Here is a 16,626-nt window from a genome sequence, read left to right on the forward strand (position 1 = left end):
TCAATCACCAAGGGCCCATCTAGGTATGTTGGCATTTTCCTTAGGTTATCTTCTTTAATGATCCTCAAATGGCTCTTGCAGTTCTAGTTGATGCCTGTGGATATACCAGTGGCTAGTGAAATAAAAAGGGCTGTTTCTTCACACATGAGTCTGTCAGACAAGAAAACTCATCCCAGGAGGTCTCAAGCAGACTGATCGTGTTCAACAGGCTAAATTTTTGTCACATGCCCCTGTCTGAGGAAGGCTCTGGAAAGGCAAATGGGGCTATCTCTGTTGGCTTAGATAAATTATGCTTTACCTTTTGGAAGCCGGGCTGGGGATAGAAATGGGTCCTCACTTCCCTGACTGAAGCACATCACCGTAAGGATGGGGGTGGAAAAGAATCAGGTTACTGCCAGCCAGGAACAGGGCAGAAGAACCACTGGGTAAGCAGCACTGTCTGCCTTCACCTTCCTTGGCCAGGCAGCACCTGTCACACCCTTCTTCCCAACCATCCATCTTCAAATATTTGCTGCAACCCATATGTTTATTCTTATACTACATTAATACAAGTCTAGGATCCTGTTCCCATTCAGAGCTGGGAGTAGTTATCTATGGTCTATAGACCTATAATCAAAGATAAATTAAACACATCCAGTCATCCAAATGTAGCGGGATAGAGACAAGTCTAGGGTCCCCCAGTTCCAGGAGGGCAGCAGCAGTGAACATCACATGGTAGCCACTGGTTTACACTCTAGGCTTTGTCAGGATTTCTTTCTGTGGCAGTGAAATAAGCTACCTGAGGAACCTTTGTTTCTGCTCTGCAAGCATAATTTCCTTTTCCATCATCATCTGTGATTAAACTCAAGATGGTCACTGGGGAGACTGCTTTTCTGTAGCTTCAGAATCTCAATTCTCTTGGTGTTTATTTGGGTTCCCAGTGATTGCCTTTGGACCACAGCCAGGAACCATATTTAATATGGTCTTGAATCATATTTAAATAATTTTCAAGCTTTAGAAGCCTGGGCCGGGTGCAGTGGCATTTGTCTGTGATCCCAGCAGTTTGGGAGGCCAAGGTAGGAGGATCACTTGAGGCCAAGAGCTTAAGACCAGCTTGGGCAATATAGTGAAACCCCAGCTTTACCAAAAATTTTTAAAAATTAGCTGGTCATGATGGCTGTTGCCAGTGGTCCCAGTTACTTGGGATGTTGAAGTGGGAGGATCAATTGAGTCTGGGAGGTTGAAGATGCAGTGAGCAATGATTGCACCACTGCACTTGAATCTGGGTGACAGAGAGGGATCCAGTCTCTTGTTTTGTTTTGTTTTGTTTTGAGATGGAGTCTTGGTCTGTTGCCTAGGCTGGAGTGCAGTGGTGCAGTCTTGGCTCACTGCATCCTCCACCTCCCAGGTTCCAGCGATTCTCCTGCCTCACCTGAGTAGCAGGGATTACAGGTACGTGCCACCACACCTGGCTGATTTTTGTGTTTTTAGACAGGGTTTCACCATGTTGGTCAGGCTGGTCTCGAACTCCTGACCTCAGGTGATCTGCCCGCCTCAGCCTCCCAAGGCGTTGGGATTACAGACATGAGCCACTGCGCCTGGCAAACCCTCTTTAAAAAAAAAAAAAAAAGGCCAGACACTCTGGCTCATGCCTGTAATCCCAGCACTTTGGGAGGCTGAGGCAGGTGGATCATGAGGTCAAGAGATCAAGACCATCCTGGCCAACATGGTGAAACCCCATCTCTACTAAAAATACAAAAATTAGCTGGATGTGGTGATGCATGCCTGTAATCCCAGCTACGGGAGGCTGAGTCAGGAGAATTGCTTGAACCTGGGAGGTGGAGATTGTAGTGAGCCTACATCACACCACTGCCCTCCAGCCTGGTGACAGAGTGAGATTCCATCTAAAGAAAAAAAAAGAAGCCTGTCTTTTAGTTACTGGGTTTGGTATTCCCTGATTTTTTAAATTCTTTGAACTCCACCTTGGGGTGTCAAGTATAATCCTATTTTTGCCATTATTGTTACAAAGAGCATGCTGTAGAGAAGATACATTAGATTTCAAATGATGAAAGCAGAGCTATAGGAACCAAGCAAAGATAAGGATGGGTATGTTACCAGCAACAGAAGGAATGGAAGGATAAAATATAGGATTTGATAGTTAGGATGGCTTCAGTATCAAACAGCTGTTTGCCTACCCTGTGCCCATTCTTTTCTATGACTGCTAGAGAAAACATCTTCAGTGTCTTTTTAACTCTTGTGGTAGTTGCCTCCATATTTCTAAATAACCAGCTTATTCTGCTACACCTTGGCTTTCTCCCCTAATGATTGCTTAGTATAGAAAGGTGATTTACTTCTCTTTCACTCTTCTCCGTCCATACCTTCCCACCGTATGCACACTTATGATGGAGACATGTCTCTTCACGTGTTCCCATACCTCCATCATTCTGATGCAGTTATTTCATGTTTTTGGTTAGATCTGTCTTCAATTTTTATGTTGGTATGACTGTAATTTCTGTTTATAGGTAAATCATGAAAGTATACAGTGATTTATTTTTGTTTCTAAATTTGTATTTTTTTCTGTAGTTAAGTTTTTGTTTGTTTAATTTTGTTATCATTACGGTATTAATCATGTATTTAACTGCAGACTCTCCTTTCAGTATCTGAATATTCTTGGCTGATACTTTCAGCCAAATTATTAATTGTATTCCTTTTTTCTTCCTAGTGATACTGACTGCTAAGTTTTTCTGACTTCCTTCAGAGTAGCTTAGTTTTTCTTAAGACCTTCTGTGCAATTTTTATCCTAGGATCTCCTTTTTGATTTTATTTTCTATATCCTGTGTCATTTCTTTTCTTGGAGCAACTCGAGTAGCTTCCTGGAAAAGGGTGATAGAAACATTGAGACCTCTGTATCTGAAAATGTTTTGACTTTATTCCTCATTGCTCTGTTTTCTGTCCTCTAGTTTTCCTAATGAGAAGTCTGATGGCATTCTAATTTTTGTTACATTGTAGGAAGCTTTTTGTTTCGGTTTTGATTTCTCTGAATAGTTTTAAGAACTGCTTCTTGTCCTGTTAGGGAATGATGTTCCCTCTCAGTTTATTTTTATCCATTTGCTAGGTATTGAGATGTTATTCCCAGGAGGACTGTGCAGTAATCTGCATTATCCTCTGCCATTTCTTTAGAAGGTAGCATAGTTTTTGGCACATAGTAGGCATTTAATAATTATTTTTTGAATAAATCTAATGTTCATAGATCCCTAATGACATCTTTATATTATCTTCATTGTTCCTTGTGCCTATTTTGCCTTCTTTATCTAATATGCAAAACTTTTTAACTTCTTATCAGTTTACTATGCCTGTCTTCAGTTTGGTTTTTTTTTTATTTTTCTCAGTATCCAGTAGTTTGAGTGTTTTTACACCTGAGAATTTATTTATATTCAGATCTGATATCTGAAACTAAAAAACCTCATGATATGGCATTTCATAGGCAACTTTCTAGTATACTACAATCATGTTGTTATTTATAACATATGACTAATTGTTCTCATTTCTAGACACAGTCTGGAAAATTGATGATCTTATGGAATGGCATCAGGAAAATAAAGACAAGCTGGGAAGTACGGCAAAAAGCTTTGAATGCACTACATTTGGAAAACTATGTCTTCTTAGTACAAATTATCTTTCAAGACAAAAGCCTCATAAATGTGGCACGCATGGAAAGGGTTTGAAATATATAGATTTCACTAGTAATTATGCTGGAAAAAATCCTAATGGGTTTCAGGTACATGGAAAATCATTCTTCCATTCTAAACAGGAGCAAAGTGTTATAGGAATAAAATACTGTGAAAGTAATGAATCTGGAAAAGCTGTCAATAAGAAATCGCAACTTATGTGCCAACAAGTGTATATGGGCGAAAAACCCTTTGGATGTAGCTATTGTAAGAAAGCCTTCAGCAGCAAGTCATACCTTGTAGTGCATCAGCGAACTCATGCAGAAGAGAAACCCTATGGGTGTAATGAATGTGGGAAAGACTTCAGTAGTAAATCATACCTCATTGTACATCAGAGAATTCATACAGGAGAGAAACTGCATGAATGTGGTGAATGTGGGAAAACATTCAGTTTCAATTCACAACTTGTTATACATCAGAGAATCCACACAGGTGAGAATCCGTATGAGTGCTGTGAATGTGGGAAAGTCTTCAGTAGGAAAGACCAGCTTGTTTCACACCAGAAAACTCATTCAGGACGGAAACCATATGTGTGTAATGAATGTGGGAAAGCTTTTGGTTTAAAATCACAGCTCATTATACATGAAAGAATTCATACAGGAGAGAAACCATATGAATGCAATGAATGTCAGAAAGCCTTTAATACAAAGTCCAACCTTATGGTACATCAGAGAACCCATACAGGGGAGAAACCTTATGTTTGTAGTGATTGTGGAAAAGCCTTTACATTCAAATCACAGCTCATTGTACATCAGGGGATTCACACAGGAGTAAAGCCCTATGGGTGTATTCAGTGTGGGAAAGCATTCAGTTTGAAATCACAGCTCATTGTACATCAGAGAAGTCACACAGGAATGAAACCTTATGTATGCAACGAATGCGGCAAAGCCTTCAGGAGCAAGTCTTACCTTATTATACATACAAGGACTCATACAGGAGAAAAACTCCATGAATGCAACAATTGTGGGAAAGCCTTCAGTTTTAAATCACAGCTCATTATACATCAGAGGATTCATACAGGAGAGAACCCCTATGAATGCCACGAATGTGGGAAAGCCTTCAGTCGGAAATACCAGCTTATTTCACACCAGAGAATTCATGCAGGAGAGAAGCCTTATGAATGCACTGACTGTGGAAAAGCTTTTGGTTTAAAGTCACAGCTTATTATACACCAGAGAACTCATACAGGGGAGAAACCATTTGAATGTAGTGAGTGTCCGAAAGCCTTTAATACAAAGTCAAACCTGATTGTACATCAGAGAACTCATACAGGAGAGAAACCCTATGGTTGTAATGAATGTGGAAAAGCCTTTACGTTCAAATCGCAACTCATTGTACATCAAGGAGTGCACACTGGAGTGAAGCCCTATGGATGCAGTCAATGTGAAAAAACCTTTAGTTTGAAGTCCCAGCTCATTGTACATCAGAGAAGTCACACAGGAGTAAAACCATATGGATGCAGTGAGTGTGGGAAAGCCTTCAGGAGCAAGTCATACCTTATTATACATACGAGAACTCATACAGGAGAGAAACCACATGAGTGCAGGGAATGCGGGAAATCCTTTAGTTTCAATTCACAACTCATTGTGCATCAGAGAATTCACACTGGAGAAAATCCCTATGAATGCAGTGAATGTGGAAAAGCCTTTAATAGGAAAGACCAGCTCATTTCACATCAGCGAACTCATGTGGGGGAAAAGCCTTATGGGTGCAGTGAATGTGGGAAAGCTTTTAGCAGCAAGTCATACCTAATTATACACATGAGAACTCATTCAGGTGAGAAACCATATGAATGTAATGAATGTGGGAAAGCCTTCATTTGGAAGTCACTACTCATTGTACATGAGCGAACTCATGCAAGGGTAAACCCTTATAAATGCAGTCAATGTGAGAAATCCTTCAGTGGGAAGCTACGCCTTCTTGTACACCAGAGAATGCACACAAGAGAGAAACCATATGAATGCAGTGAGTGTGGAAAAGCCTTCATTAGGAATTCTCAGCTCATTGTACATCAGAGAACTCATTCAGGAGAGAAACCCTATGGGTGCAATGAATGTGGGAAAACCTTCTCTCAAAAATCAATTCTCAGTGCACATCAGAGAACACATACAGGAGAGAAGCCTTGTAAGTGCACTGAGTGTGGGAAAGCCTTTTGTTGGAAGTCACAGCTCATTATGCATCAGAGAACTCATGTAGATGACAAACATTGATAATTTTATGAAACTCCAGAAAGTGAATTCACAAGAAATCACAAAGTCATATATAAAGAGAAACTCTGTAAGTGGAATCATCTTGTCATCTTCCAGAAAACTCAATAGAAACTTCATGAATACACAGCATATGGAAAGGCATCTACAGAAAGCTGTTCTTTACATACAGAAAAAATAGTAGAAAATACACAGAAAACTGAATTTAGTAACCACTCTGAAAATTCTCAGCAGCAAGTCATACCTTTTTTAAAAAGTTCATACAGGTGAGGAACCATGTTAAACAAATGTTGTAAAGTCATTTATTAACATAAGATTCACAAAGAGGAAACTTCATGAACCAGATGAATATATAATAGACTTCTTTGAAATTCATAGTTTACAGGATTTTAATGAGAGAAATTATTGAGCTAATGAATAGCAGAATTAACAAAAGTACAAACATTTTATGTATCGGAAGCATATACCTTGGAGGAACCATGCTGTAAGGGAAAGTTTAAATCTGGAAATGACAGACCCCTAGGGAAAAAATATAGGAGTGAACATCTATGAATGTATCATATAAGCCACAGCTGGACTGTTAACCTCACCTTATATCAGAAGCTTCATTCTAAAAAAAAAACCCCAACCTATTTTTATATTTTAATATTAATTTTGAAGAATGATTTCCTTTTGGAATCATTTTAAGAGAAATTTTATTCCAGGTGTTCCAAATTTTCAGGAAAAGATTTGAGTAAATTATAAGATACAGATTATTTCATTGTACAAGTGAATCTAGTAAGGCGGTTAACAAGAAGAAGTTACATATCAGAGCCTGCAGGGATATTTAGATATCTTCCTATGTATACTACATAATATGAACTTGGCAGTTTGGCATTTTACTTGTGAATGCCGTATGTGAGACAAAAGTAAATATCTTCCAGAGATTTCTACTCTGCATACCAACATTGTTTCTTTGTGGCTTACCAAATACAACTTGTTACTAGAATGACTTAGTAAAAATGCATTTCCACACTGCAAACATTTTGTTGTGTATCTTCTGCCCTTTGGAAGCAGCCTTGGCAGCAACGTCTTTAGTTATAGTAATCAATATAAGGCATACTTCATGTGTTTGTGTAGCCTGGAATGTATTCTACTGTCACTGGTTAGAACATCTTGATTTCCTCTTAGAGAAACATTCCCTCACAGTATATGCAGTCATGATGGAACCACCATTCAAGATGCCCTGCCAGGGACTTGGCATGAGCACTGTTGTCAGCTGAGGCTCAGAACTGTACATGGTTAACAGGTTTTTCAGGTTCAGAAAAAGCAACATGAGCTTTTGTTCTATGGTGGTATCTTGATGTAATAAGTAGCTATTTCAGTAGAGGTTCCTAGAACAGCTTTTGTTACTGTCATTTTCTTAACCTTGTTCACTTGTCTTTTATTTTGAGCTATTGGGTGTGCTTTTAATACATTCCTTGTTGGATTGCATTAGCCATTGTGTATCTGTGTATGTAGCTTACTAAATCAGACTGCTTCAGAAATGGGTGGTAGAGAGAGGTGTAGGCAGAAGCTTGCAAGGATATGTGGATATTTGGAAACAGCTGTTTCCCAAGACAGGATGGAAGTCCTTCAAGTCTCCATTTATATTCCACAGCAGAAACTTGGCCCATGCTATGAAGTCATGAAATGAATTGTTGGCATCATGTGCTCACTGAGGCTCTGGGGAAATGGATAAGTTGTCACTGAAAAAATTTAAACAATTCTGGAGTGTGATCAAGAGGGACTGCTTTTGATACCCATGTATATAATGATCTTAAAACCTCAATTTAAAATTGCGTGTCGTCAGTGATACTACTTAGTTATGTGTAGCTGTAGAGTCAGAGTGGTGAAAAATTCTGCCAGTTGCTTACTCACAAAATTAGTTTTATTCACTACCTCATCAGGTTTGTTAGGTGAGTGGGCATTAATCTGTGAATAGTGCTACCCTGGCAGTTAGATTAGGGCTATCTTGGAGGAATATGAGGATTCAACACTGCAAATATTTCTGAAACACCTTCTGCTTTGTACTCTATTAGAGGAGGGAACCCTGTCTCTTGCCCAAAGAAATTGTCATCCTTGAAGGTGAGGAATTTTAATGGTTTCTGAATACCTAACTATTATTGTGTTCTGCTTATACAGAATCCAACCTCAAGATACCTTGGGTGAAGAATGATGATTCACAGAAGGGAAGAGAAATCTTACATAAATAATTGCAGATATTTGCTAAAGTGTATCCCCCAATCCGGGAAATACTGTAAAGGTGTATATTATTATTGATGTACCAAAGAAGACAGAATAAATTCATAAGAGAAAATTTATATTCAGCTTACTACTACCTAGGGTTAGATTTTAGTTTGTTGCTAGTCTACACGCAGCCTTGCTTGGTAGAAGCCAGAAGTGTTGACAGTATTGAGGACAGCACTCAGATACTGTGGGAAAGAATAATACTTGATTAGGACTTAATACTGTTTAATGAAATGAAAATTTTACAAAATAGAAATTGAGTCACTGGTTTGTAAATCTACCTACTCTTTCTACCCCAGTCCCAGAAAAAAAAAAAAAAAGACATTCCAGAGACTTTTCAGGAATAATTATTAGTTACAAGAAAAATCCAAGGAAAAGATAACCCCAGTATTTTACAACTTCCCCATCAAATAGGAATTTAGGAGAAAAAATGACTTGCAAACCATATTTGTAAACATAGATTTAAAAATTCTAAGTGGAATTATAGCAAAGCAATGTATAGCTAACAACAAGAAAGTCATGATATTATTAGGTTTAACAGACTATTAGTGATCCAACTTCCTTTGTTCATTACCAGCAGAATCACTATTATTTATAATGGCAGTATGCCCACTTAAAAAGAGAGAGATAGGGCCAGGCACAGTGGCTCACACCTGTAATCCCAGCACTTTGGGAGGCTGAAGTGGGCGGATCACCTGAGGTCAGGAGTTCGAGACCAGCCTGGCCAACACAGTGAAACCATCTCTACTAAAAATACAAAAATTAGCCATGTGTGGTGGCAGTGTGTGTGTGTGTGTATGTATGTGTGTGTGTATATATACTGCATATGTATGTGTTATATACATACTGCATGTATGTGTGTATATACACTGCATATATTTGTGTATATATACTGCATATATATATATATATATTATTTTTTTTTTTACTGTCTTTGCTGCCAAGTGTGGCCATGCTACTAAGTTTTGAATAATGGAAGTTGTTGAGAAGATCTAATGGGAAGGTCCCTTAAAAAGGTAAGCAGACAACTGGGGAAAGCCCCTTTGTGCCTTTTAACATTTTTTCTTTTTTATCTGCATTATTTAATCTCCGATGGTGTAGGAGATTCAGCAATTATCATAGCACTTAAACTCATCCTGAAGATTTAGGCCATCTGCTGGAATGTATAGCAGAAAAAGTGATGTGACTCTGATAAACAGGATGCTATTTTGCCAGCTTTAGACTACCTACATCTTGGTATCTTTTACATGAAAGAGAAATGAACTATCTTAAGGCACCTTTTCTCTTTGGGATTGGAGGGGAGTTGGTTCTGTTAAATTGGGCTGAACCTGATCTTAATGGAAACAAAGTAGTATGTTTGGGTTGAGTGTGGTGGCTCACAGCGGTAATCCCAACACTTTAGGAGGCCAAGGTGAGTGGATCATTTGAGGTCAGGAGTTTGAGACCAGCCTGGCCAACATGGTGAAACCCCTGTCTACTAAAAATACAAAAAAATAGCAGGATGGCAACAGGTGCCTATAATCCCAGCTACTTGGGAGGCTGGGGCAAGAGAATCACTTGAATCCAGGAAGCGGAAGTTGCAGTGAGCCAAGATCATACCACTACTCCACCCTAGGTGACAGAGCGAGACCCTGTCTCAAAAAATAAGAGAGTAGGTTTGGAAGATTTAATATTAGAAAATATTTTAATTAACTTCATTACCAGATAAAACTCATAGGGATTGTCTCAGTATATGCTGATAAATCACTTGATGGAATTTAATACCCATAGATGACTTTCAAATACTATTAAATTGGGAATAAAAATTCCTGTAACTTGGTAGGGAATATATGTTCCAAAACACATGTTTGGAACATACGTTCTGAAAACACAAGTCATACTTAATGATAAAATAGATTTCATTTAAAGTAAAATTAGCCAGGTGCAGTTCCTCATCCCTGTAAGCCCAGCACTTGGGGAGGCTGAGGCTGGAGGATTGCTGGAGCCCAGGAGTTCGACACCAGCCTGGCCAACATAGGGAGACCCTGTCTGTACAAAAACTTTTAAAAAAGATTAGCCAGGTGTGGCCAGGCACCGTGGCTCACACCTGTAATCCCAGCACTTTGGGAAGCCAAGGTGAACAGATCACTTGAGGTCAGGATTTCAAGACCAGCCTGGCTAACATGGTGAAACCCTGTCTCTACTAAAAATACAAAACTCAGCCAGGTGAGGTGGCATGTGCCTGTAATCCCATAAACTTGGGAGGCTGAGGCAGGAGAATTGCTTGAACCCAGGAGGTGGAAGTTGCAGTGAGCCAAGATTGTGCCATTGCACTCCAGCCTGGCCGACAGAGCAAGACTCCATCTCAAAAAAAAGATTAGCCAGATGTAGTGACATGTGCCTGTAGTCCCAGCTACTGAGGAGGCTGAGGCAGGAGGTTAGCTTGAGTCCAGTAGTTCAAGGCTACAGTGAGCTATGAGCATGCCCCTTGTACTCCATCCTGGGCAACAAAGTGAGACCCTGTCTGTAAAAAAACAAAACAAAATTACAAGAGTGTGCATCACTTTTATGAAATGAGTAACATCTAGCCAATGTGTGAAAACAAGGAATGTAAGGAATTAGGGATGGGTGCAGAAACAAAACTGCCATGAATTGGAGATGCAATTGTGTAATTAGGAAACCCAAAGTAAACCACAAACAAATGTTTAGAACTGCCAGTAGAATAGCAAGTATGCCATTGTCACTCAGCATCCATGGAGGATTAGTTCCAGGACCCACCCCCCAACCACATGGATGCTCAGGTTCCTTATATGGCATAGTATTTGCATTGTGTGTGTGTGTGTGTGTGTGTGTGTTTGAGATGGAGTCTCACTCTGTTGCCAGGCTGGAGTGCAGTGGCACGGTCTTGGCTCACTGCAACCTCCGCCTCCTGGGTTCAAGCGATTCTCCTGCCTCAGCCTCCCAAGTAGCTGGAATTACAGGCATATGCCACCATGCTCAGCTAATTTTTGTATTTTTAGTAGAGATGGGGTTTCACCATGTTGGCCAGGCTGGTCTTTAACTCCTGACCTCGTGATCCACCCACCTCGGCCTTCCAAAGTGCTGAGATTATAGGCGTGAGCCACCAGCCTGGCCAGTATTTGCATATTTTCTATGCACATTGTTCTGTATACTTTAAATCATCCCTACCGATAGTACCTAATCCAATGTAAATGCTATATGTAAATAGTTCTTATACTGTATTGGTATTTATGTTTTCATTGTTGTTAATTATTTATTGGTTTTTCAAATATCATTGAGCCAAGGTTGGTTGAATCCATGAATATAGAGCCCATGGATTTGGAGGTCCCTGTGTGTGTGTGTATGTGTGTGTCTTAAATAATACCACTGTGTCCTGCAAAAGACATCTTACTAAGCAGAAATTAATGTCACATCATTTAAGATTGTCACTGTGTCATGAAAGATTTTGTCAAACATGACAATTATGTCAATTGAAAACAAGGTAAGTATACTTTTAAAATATCGTTGACAAAAATTAGCAAAAGTACATAGGATTAACAATTTTATGTAATCCCAGCACTTTGGGAGGCTGAAGTGGGAAGATTGTTTCAGCCTATGAGTTTGAGATCGTCTGGGCAACATTGCAAGACCCTATCTCTACAAAAAAATAAAAAATTAGCTGGGTGTGGTGGCATGTGTCTGTAGTCCCAGCTATGCGAGAGGCTGAGGTGGGAGGATCACATGGGCCTGGGAGGTTGAGGGTGCAGTGAGCTGTGATTGCAGCACTGCACTCTAGCTTGGGCAACAGAGTGAGACCCTGCCCCTAAAAAAGAATTGTGTAAAATCTAGAAAAAGGAAAAATTAAAAGTCAAATAAGAGAAACCTATTGCATCAAAGTGGAAACCTAGAGGAAATGGTTGATTTCCTAGTACAAATACACATGTTAAGACCTTGAAGGAAAGTATTAAGAAATTAGCATAGAAAAGCTTAGAATACTGCTTCGAGAGCGCCCATTGAAAAAGTCCCCAGGGTCACACAGGTTCACAGCTGAGTGTTAACTAACCTTTAAGAAATTGATTTTATTTAAAATGGTCAAGCCCTGGGGGAAAAAAAGGGTTGACTTCAATTAATTTTATGGCATAATATCAATTTTATTTTATATATTTTTCTGAGACGGAGTCTCACTCTGTTGCCAGGCTGGAGTGCAGTGGCACAATCTTGGCTCACTGCAACCTCCGCCTCCCAGGCTCAAGTGAGTCTCCTGCCTCAGCCTCCTGAGTAGCTGGGACTACAGACGTGCACCACTACGCCCAGCTAATTTTTGTATTTTTAGTAGAGATGGGGTTTCACCATGTTGGCCAGGTGGTCTCGACCCTCATGATCTGCTCCCATCAGCCTCCCAAACTGAGGATTACAGGCATGAGCTACTGCACCTGGCCTAATATATTTCTAATGTATGATGTCAGTGTTTGTAAAACAATCTTTTATGCACGAGTATAGCTATAGAACCAATTAACTGTGACCTTCTCAGGAAAAGAAGGAAAAATGATGAGTTAACATCTGTTAAAGCCACAAACTCATTTTTTTTTTTTTTTTGAGACAGAGTCACTCTGTTGCCCAGGCTGGAATGCAGTGGTGTGATCATGGCGCACTGTAGCCTCAACCTCCCCTGGCTCAGGTAATCCTCCCACCTCAGCCTCTGGAGTATCTGGGACCCACAGGCAAGTGCCACCATACCTGGCAAATTTTGTGTATTTATTTATTTTTGAGATGGAGGCTTGTACTGTCGCTTGGGCTAGAGTGCAGTGGCGTGATCTTGGCTCACTGCAACCTCCTCCTCCCAGGTTCAAGCGATTCCCCTGCCTAAGCCTCCCAAGTAGCTGGCTTACAAGCACCCGTCACCACGCCTGGCTGATTTTTTGTATTTTTAGTAGAGATGGGGTTTCACTATGTTGGCCAGGTGGTCTCAAACTCCTGACCTCGTGATCTGCTCTCCTTAGCCTCCCAAAGTGCTGGGATTACAGGCGTGAGCCACCAGCCTGTACTTATTTTTCTTAATTCTTTGCTAAAGGGCCAGGTAGAATTATTGATTAATTGATTGATTGTAGAGATGGGGTTTGCCATGTTTTCCAGTCTGGTTTCAAACTCCTGGACTCAAGCAGTCCACCTGCCTTGGCCTCCCAAAGTGCTAGGACTACAGGCGTGAGGCACTGCACCCAGCCATAGATCTTAAATAAATTCTGATTTTGGTATAAATGATATATTTAAACTTAAAGTTGCAAGTTTTAACATGTCTATTCTTTAATTTTCAATATTGTTTCAACTGCTTGTTAGAAACACCATTAAAACATTAATAAAAAGGCTGGGTGGGAGGCTGAGACAGGAGAATGGCATGAACCCGGGAAGGTGGAGGTTGCAGTGAGCCAAGATCGCACCACTGCACTCCAGCCTGGGCGACAGAGCGAGACTCCATCTCAAAAAATACATAAATAAATAAATAAATAAATAATAATAAAAAGGCTGGGCATGGTGGCTCATGCCTGTAATTTCAGCACTTTGTGAGGCTGAGGCAGATTGATGTCTTGAGGTCAGGAGTTCGAGACCAGCCTGGCCAATAGGGTGAAAGCCCGTCTCTACTAAAAATACAAAAATTAGCCAGCTGTGGTGGCACACACCTGTAATCCCAGCTACTCAGGAGAACTGCTTGAACTGGAGAGGCAGAGGTTGCAGTGAGCCGAGATTGTGCCATTGCACTCCAGCCTGGGCGGCAGAGTGAGACTCCGTCAGGAAAAAATTGATAAAAGCAAGTACATAGGGTGCACATTTGCCCTTCCCTGTTGGGATCCAGGGTGGCCCCACAGGTGCTTGTTCATCTCCAGCTTTGACCTGGACTGTTCTAGTGTTTTGTCTCAGTGTTTCTCCCTTTTTTGTACCAGGATTTCTCCCCAGAAACAAACACACATGTATAAAAAGTAGTTTGGCTTGCTATAAAAATGACTAGTGGAAACCTCAATAGAAGTATGATTTCCTAAAATAAATCTTGTTCAGATATTACAGGACAAAGTAAAACACACAGCAAAGCTCCCTCCCCAGCACTCAGGGTGCAGGCCCCGCTTTTCCTCATCTTTTCCTCCTGTGGCCCCCATGTATCCCAAAGGTGAGGTGACATCTCCCCAGATGGGTCTGGAAAATGCTGTGGGTGTACCCACAGGAGTCTTCAGATATGTAAGCTCTGGATCTCACTGTGATGTGCCCCCTGGGGGCTCCGCAGGTTGGGAGGAAAAGGAAGCTTTAGTCCTCACTGTGGTTGCATCCCCCACCAGTGGCCCTCAGGTTGGTCCTGAGAAGGAAGTTCCGGTGCTCAGTGTGATGTACCCCCACCCAGAGGTCCCCAGGTCCTGAGGAGAAGGAAGCTCTGTTCCTCACTGTGGACGCAGCCCCCAGGGGTCCCCGGATCAGTCCTGAGTAGGATACTTTGGTCATCGCTATGATCTACCTCCCAGGGGTCCCCAGGTTGGACCTGAGGAGAAGGAAGCTCAGAACCTCACTGTGGATGTGCCCCACGAGGGTCTCTAGGTCAATCTTGAAGAGAAACAAACTCCGGTCTTCGTTGTGGTTGTGCCCCACAGTGGTCCCCAGGTTGGCCAGTGGAGAAGGAAGCTCTGGTTCTCAGTGTGATGCACCCCCCAGGTTGGTCCTGAGATGAGGGAAATTCTGGTCATCACTGTGAAGTGCCCCTCGGGGGTCTCTGGGTGCTGAGGAGAAGGAAGGTTTGTCACTGTGGATTCCCCCCTGCCAAGGGTCCCCAGGTCAGTCCTGAGGAGAAGGCAGCTCTGGTCTTTACTGTGATGCAGCCCCAAGGATCCCCAGGTCCTGAGTAGAGGGAAGGTCTGGTCCTCTGGATTCAGCCCCGAGGTCTGTGAGCAGAATGCAGGTGCTGCAAGCAGGCTAGACAAGGTGTGTGTGTGCACCCTTCCTGATACCTAGGCACAGTCTCGGATGGTCAGTGTTTCCTGTTGGTGATGGCCATGTGCCCCCTCTTGCAGTCCCAGTGAACCCCTGAAATTCAATCTTATGATTTTCCATGCCATAATTTTGGAAAATGAAACTGAAATAGAGCCCACCATTCCATGCCTTAATTGGAATGGATAGAGACAATAAAAGGCCAATAGATAAAAGTCAAATGATTTTCTATATATTAGAAATAATGTATAGGAATAATTGGAATTTGTAATGAAAAAAATCATTCAAAAAAATCTGAAAAAGTGTATGCCAAATGTACCAAAAAACCTAAAATTGAACAAGAAGACAACCCAATTAAAAATGGGGGCAAATCCAAATATATACTTTCCAAAGAAGATATACGGATGGCAAATAAGCATACCAAATAATGCTCAATGACACTTGTCATGAGGGAAAAGCAAAATAACAATGAGAGCACTGCACATCTATGAAAGTGACTACGATCTAAAAAGTAAATTTGCAATTGCAACAGAAACTGTCATTCATTGCTGGTGCAATGCATAATAGTATAGCCACTTTGGAAGACAGTTTGACTTTTCCCCAAAGCTAAACAAAGCTTCACAATATGAGCCAACAATCACACTCCTAGATATATAGATAACTGCTTTGAAAACGTAGGAGTCTGATCTAAACAAAACCCAGCATGTACTTATGTACAGCAGCTCTTTTCGTAACAGACAAATACTTTAAGGAGTCAGGATAACCTTCAATAGTTGAATGAATCACTAGGCTGGGGGTACATCCATGCAATGGAATCCTGTTCACAAGAGCAAACTGTGAGGCCATGCAGGACATGGATGAATCTGATAGGGATATTGTTAAGTGAGAGAGGCCAGTGTGAAAAGGCTGTATGATCCTATTTCTATGGTGTTACAGAAGAGCAGAAACTACAGAGATAGCAAACATATCTGTGATTGATGGTGGTTTGTAGAGGGCAGGGAGTGAGTTAAATAGAATAGGATATAATGATAGAAACAGGCACAAATGGGCCTTTGGAGAACGTACTCCCTCTGCTTGGTGAAATCATGCTGGGTGTGTGTGGAAGAGCCTGGGATGTATAATGCCAGCATGAACAAAAAGGCCACTTAGCACTCCAGGAGAGAAGGGTCTTCTTTCATCACACATGAAATTATTTCAGGACCAGTTCCAAGGAAGACTTGTGTGTGTGATTTTATATCTATATAAATAAATATAATATAAACATATATATAAAATAAGAAAATTTACCATTTTAACTATTTTTAAGTGTACACTTCAGTGACATGAAGTACATTCCCATTATTGTGCAACTATCATTTTACATTCCACCAGCACTGCACAAGGCTTACAATTTTTCCATATACTTGCCAATATTAATTAGTTTATGTTTGTCTCTCATTTCATAGGCATGATCATGGCTCACTGCAGCCCCAGCCTCCTGGGCTCAAGGGATCCTTCCACCT

At 41.0% G+C, this 16,626-nt stretch overlaps 1 protein-coding gene across 23 annotated transcripts in view; it reads left to right on the forward strand.

Annotated features, from left to right (window-relative positions):
• ZNF268 (zinc finger protein 268) overlaps positions 1 to 8,252 on the forward strand; it is a 277,188-nt gene extending 268,936 nt beyond the window's left edge. For 14 of the 23 annotated variants that reach the window (XM_015109746.3, XM_077955921.1, XM_077955911.1 and 11 more), the window contains one exon: positions 3,531 to 6,935. In XM_015109746.3, the coding sequence (XP_014965232.3) occupies positions 3,531 to 5,917 (2,387 nt within the window). In that variant the 3' untranslated portion in view covers positions 5,918 to 6,935. Of the gene's footprint in view, positions 1 to 3,530; positions 6,936 to 8,077 lie in introns of those variants that run through there. The other 9 variants (XR_013401724.1, XR_013401718.1, XR_013401720.1 and 6 more) reach the window with 2 other exon arrangements.
• Positions 8,253 to 16,626: the final 8,374 nt, after the last annotated feature.

This window comes from Macaca mulatta, chromosome 11 (genome assembly GCF_049350105.2).
Source record: "Macaca mulatta isolate MMU2019108-1 chromosome 11, T2T-MMU8v2.0, whole genome shotgun sequence".
Classification (NCBI taxonomy): Eukaryota; Metazoa; Chordata; class Mammalia; order Primates; family Cercopithecidae; genus Macaca; species Macaca mulatta.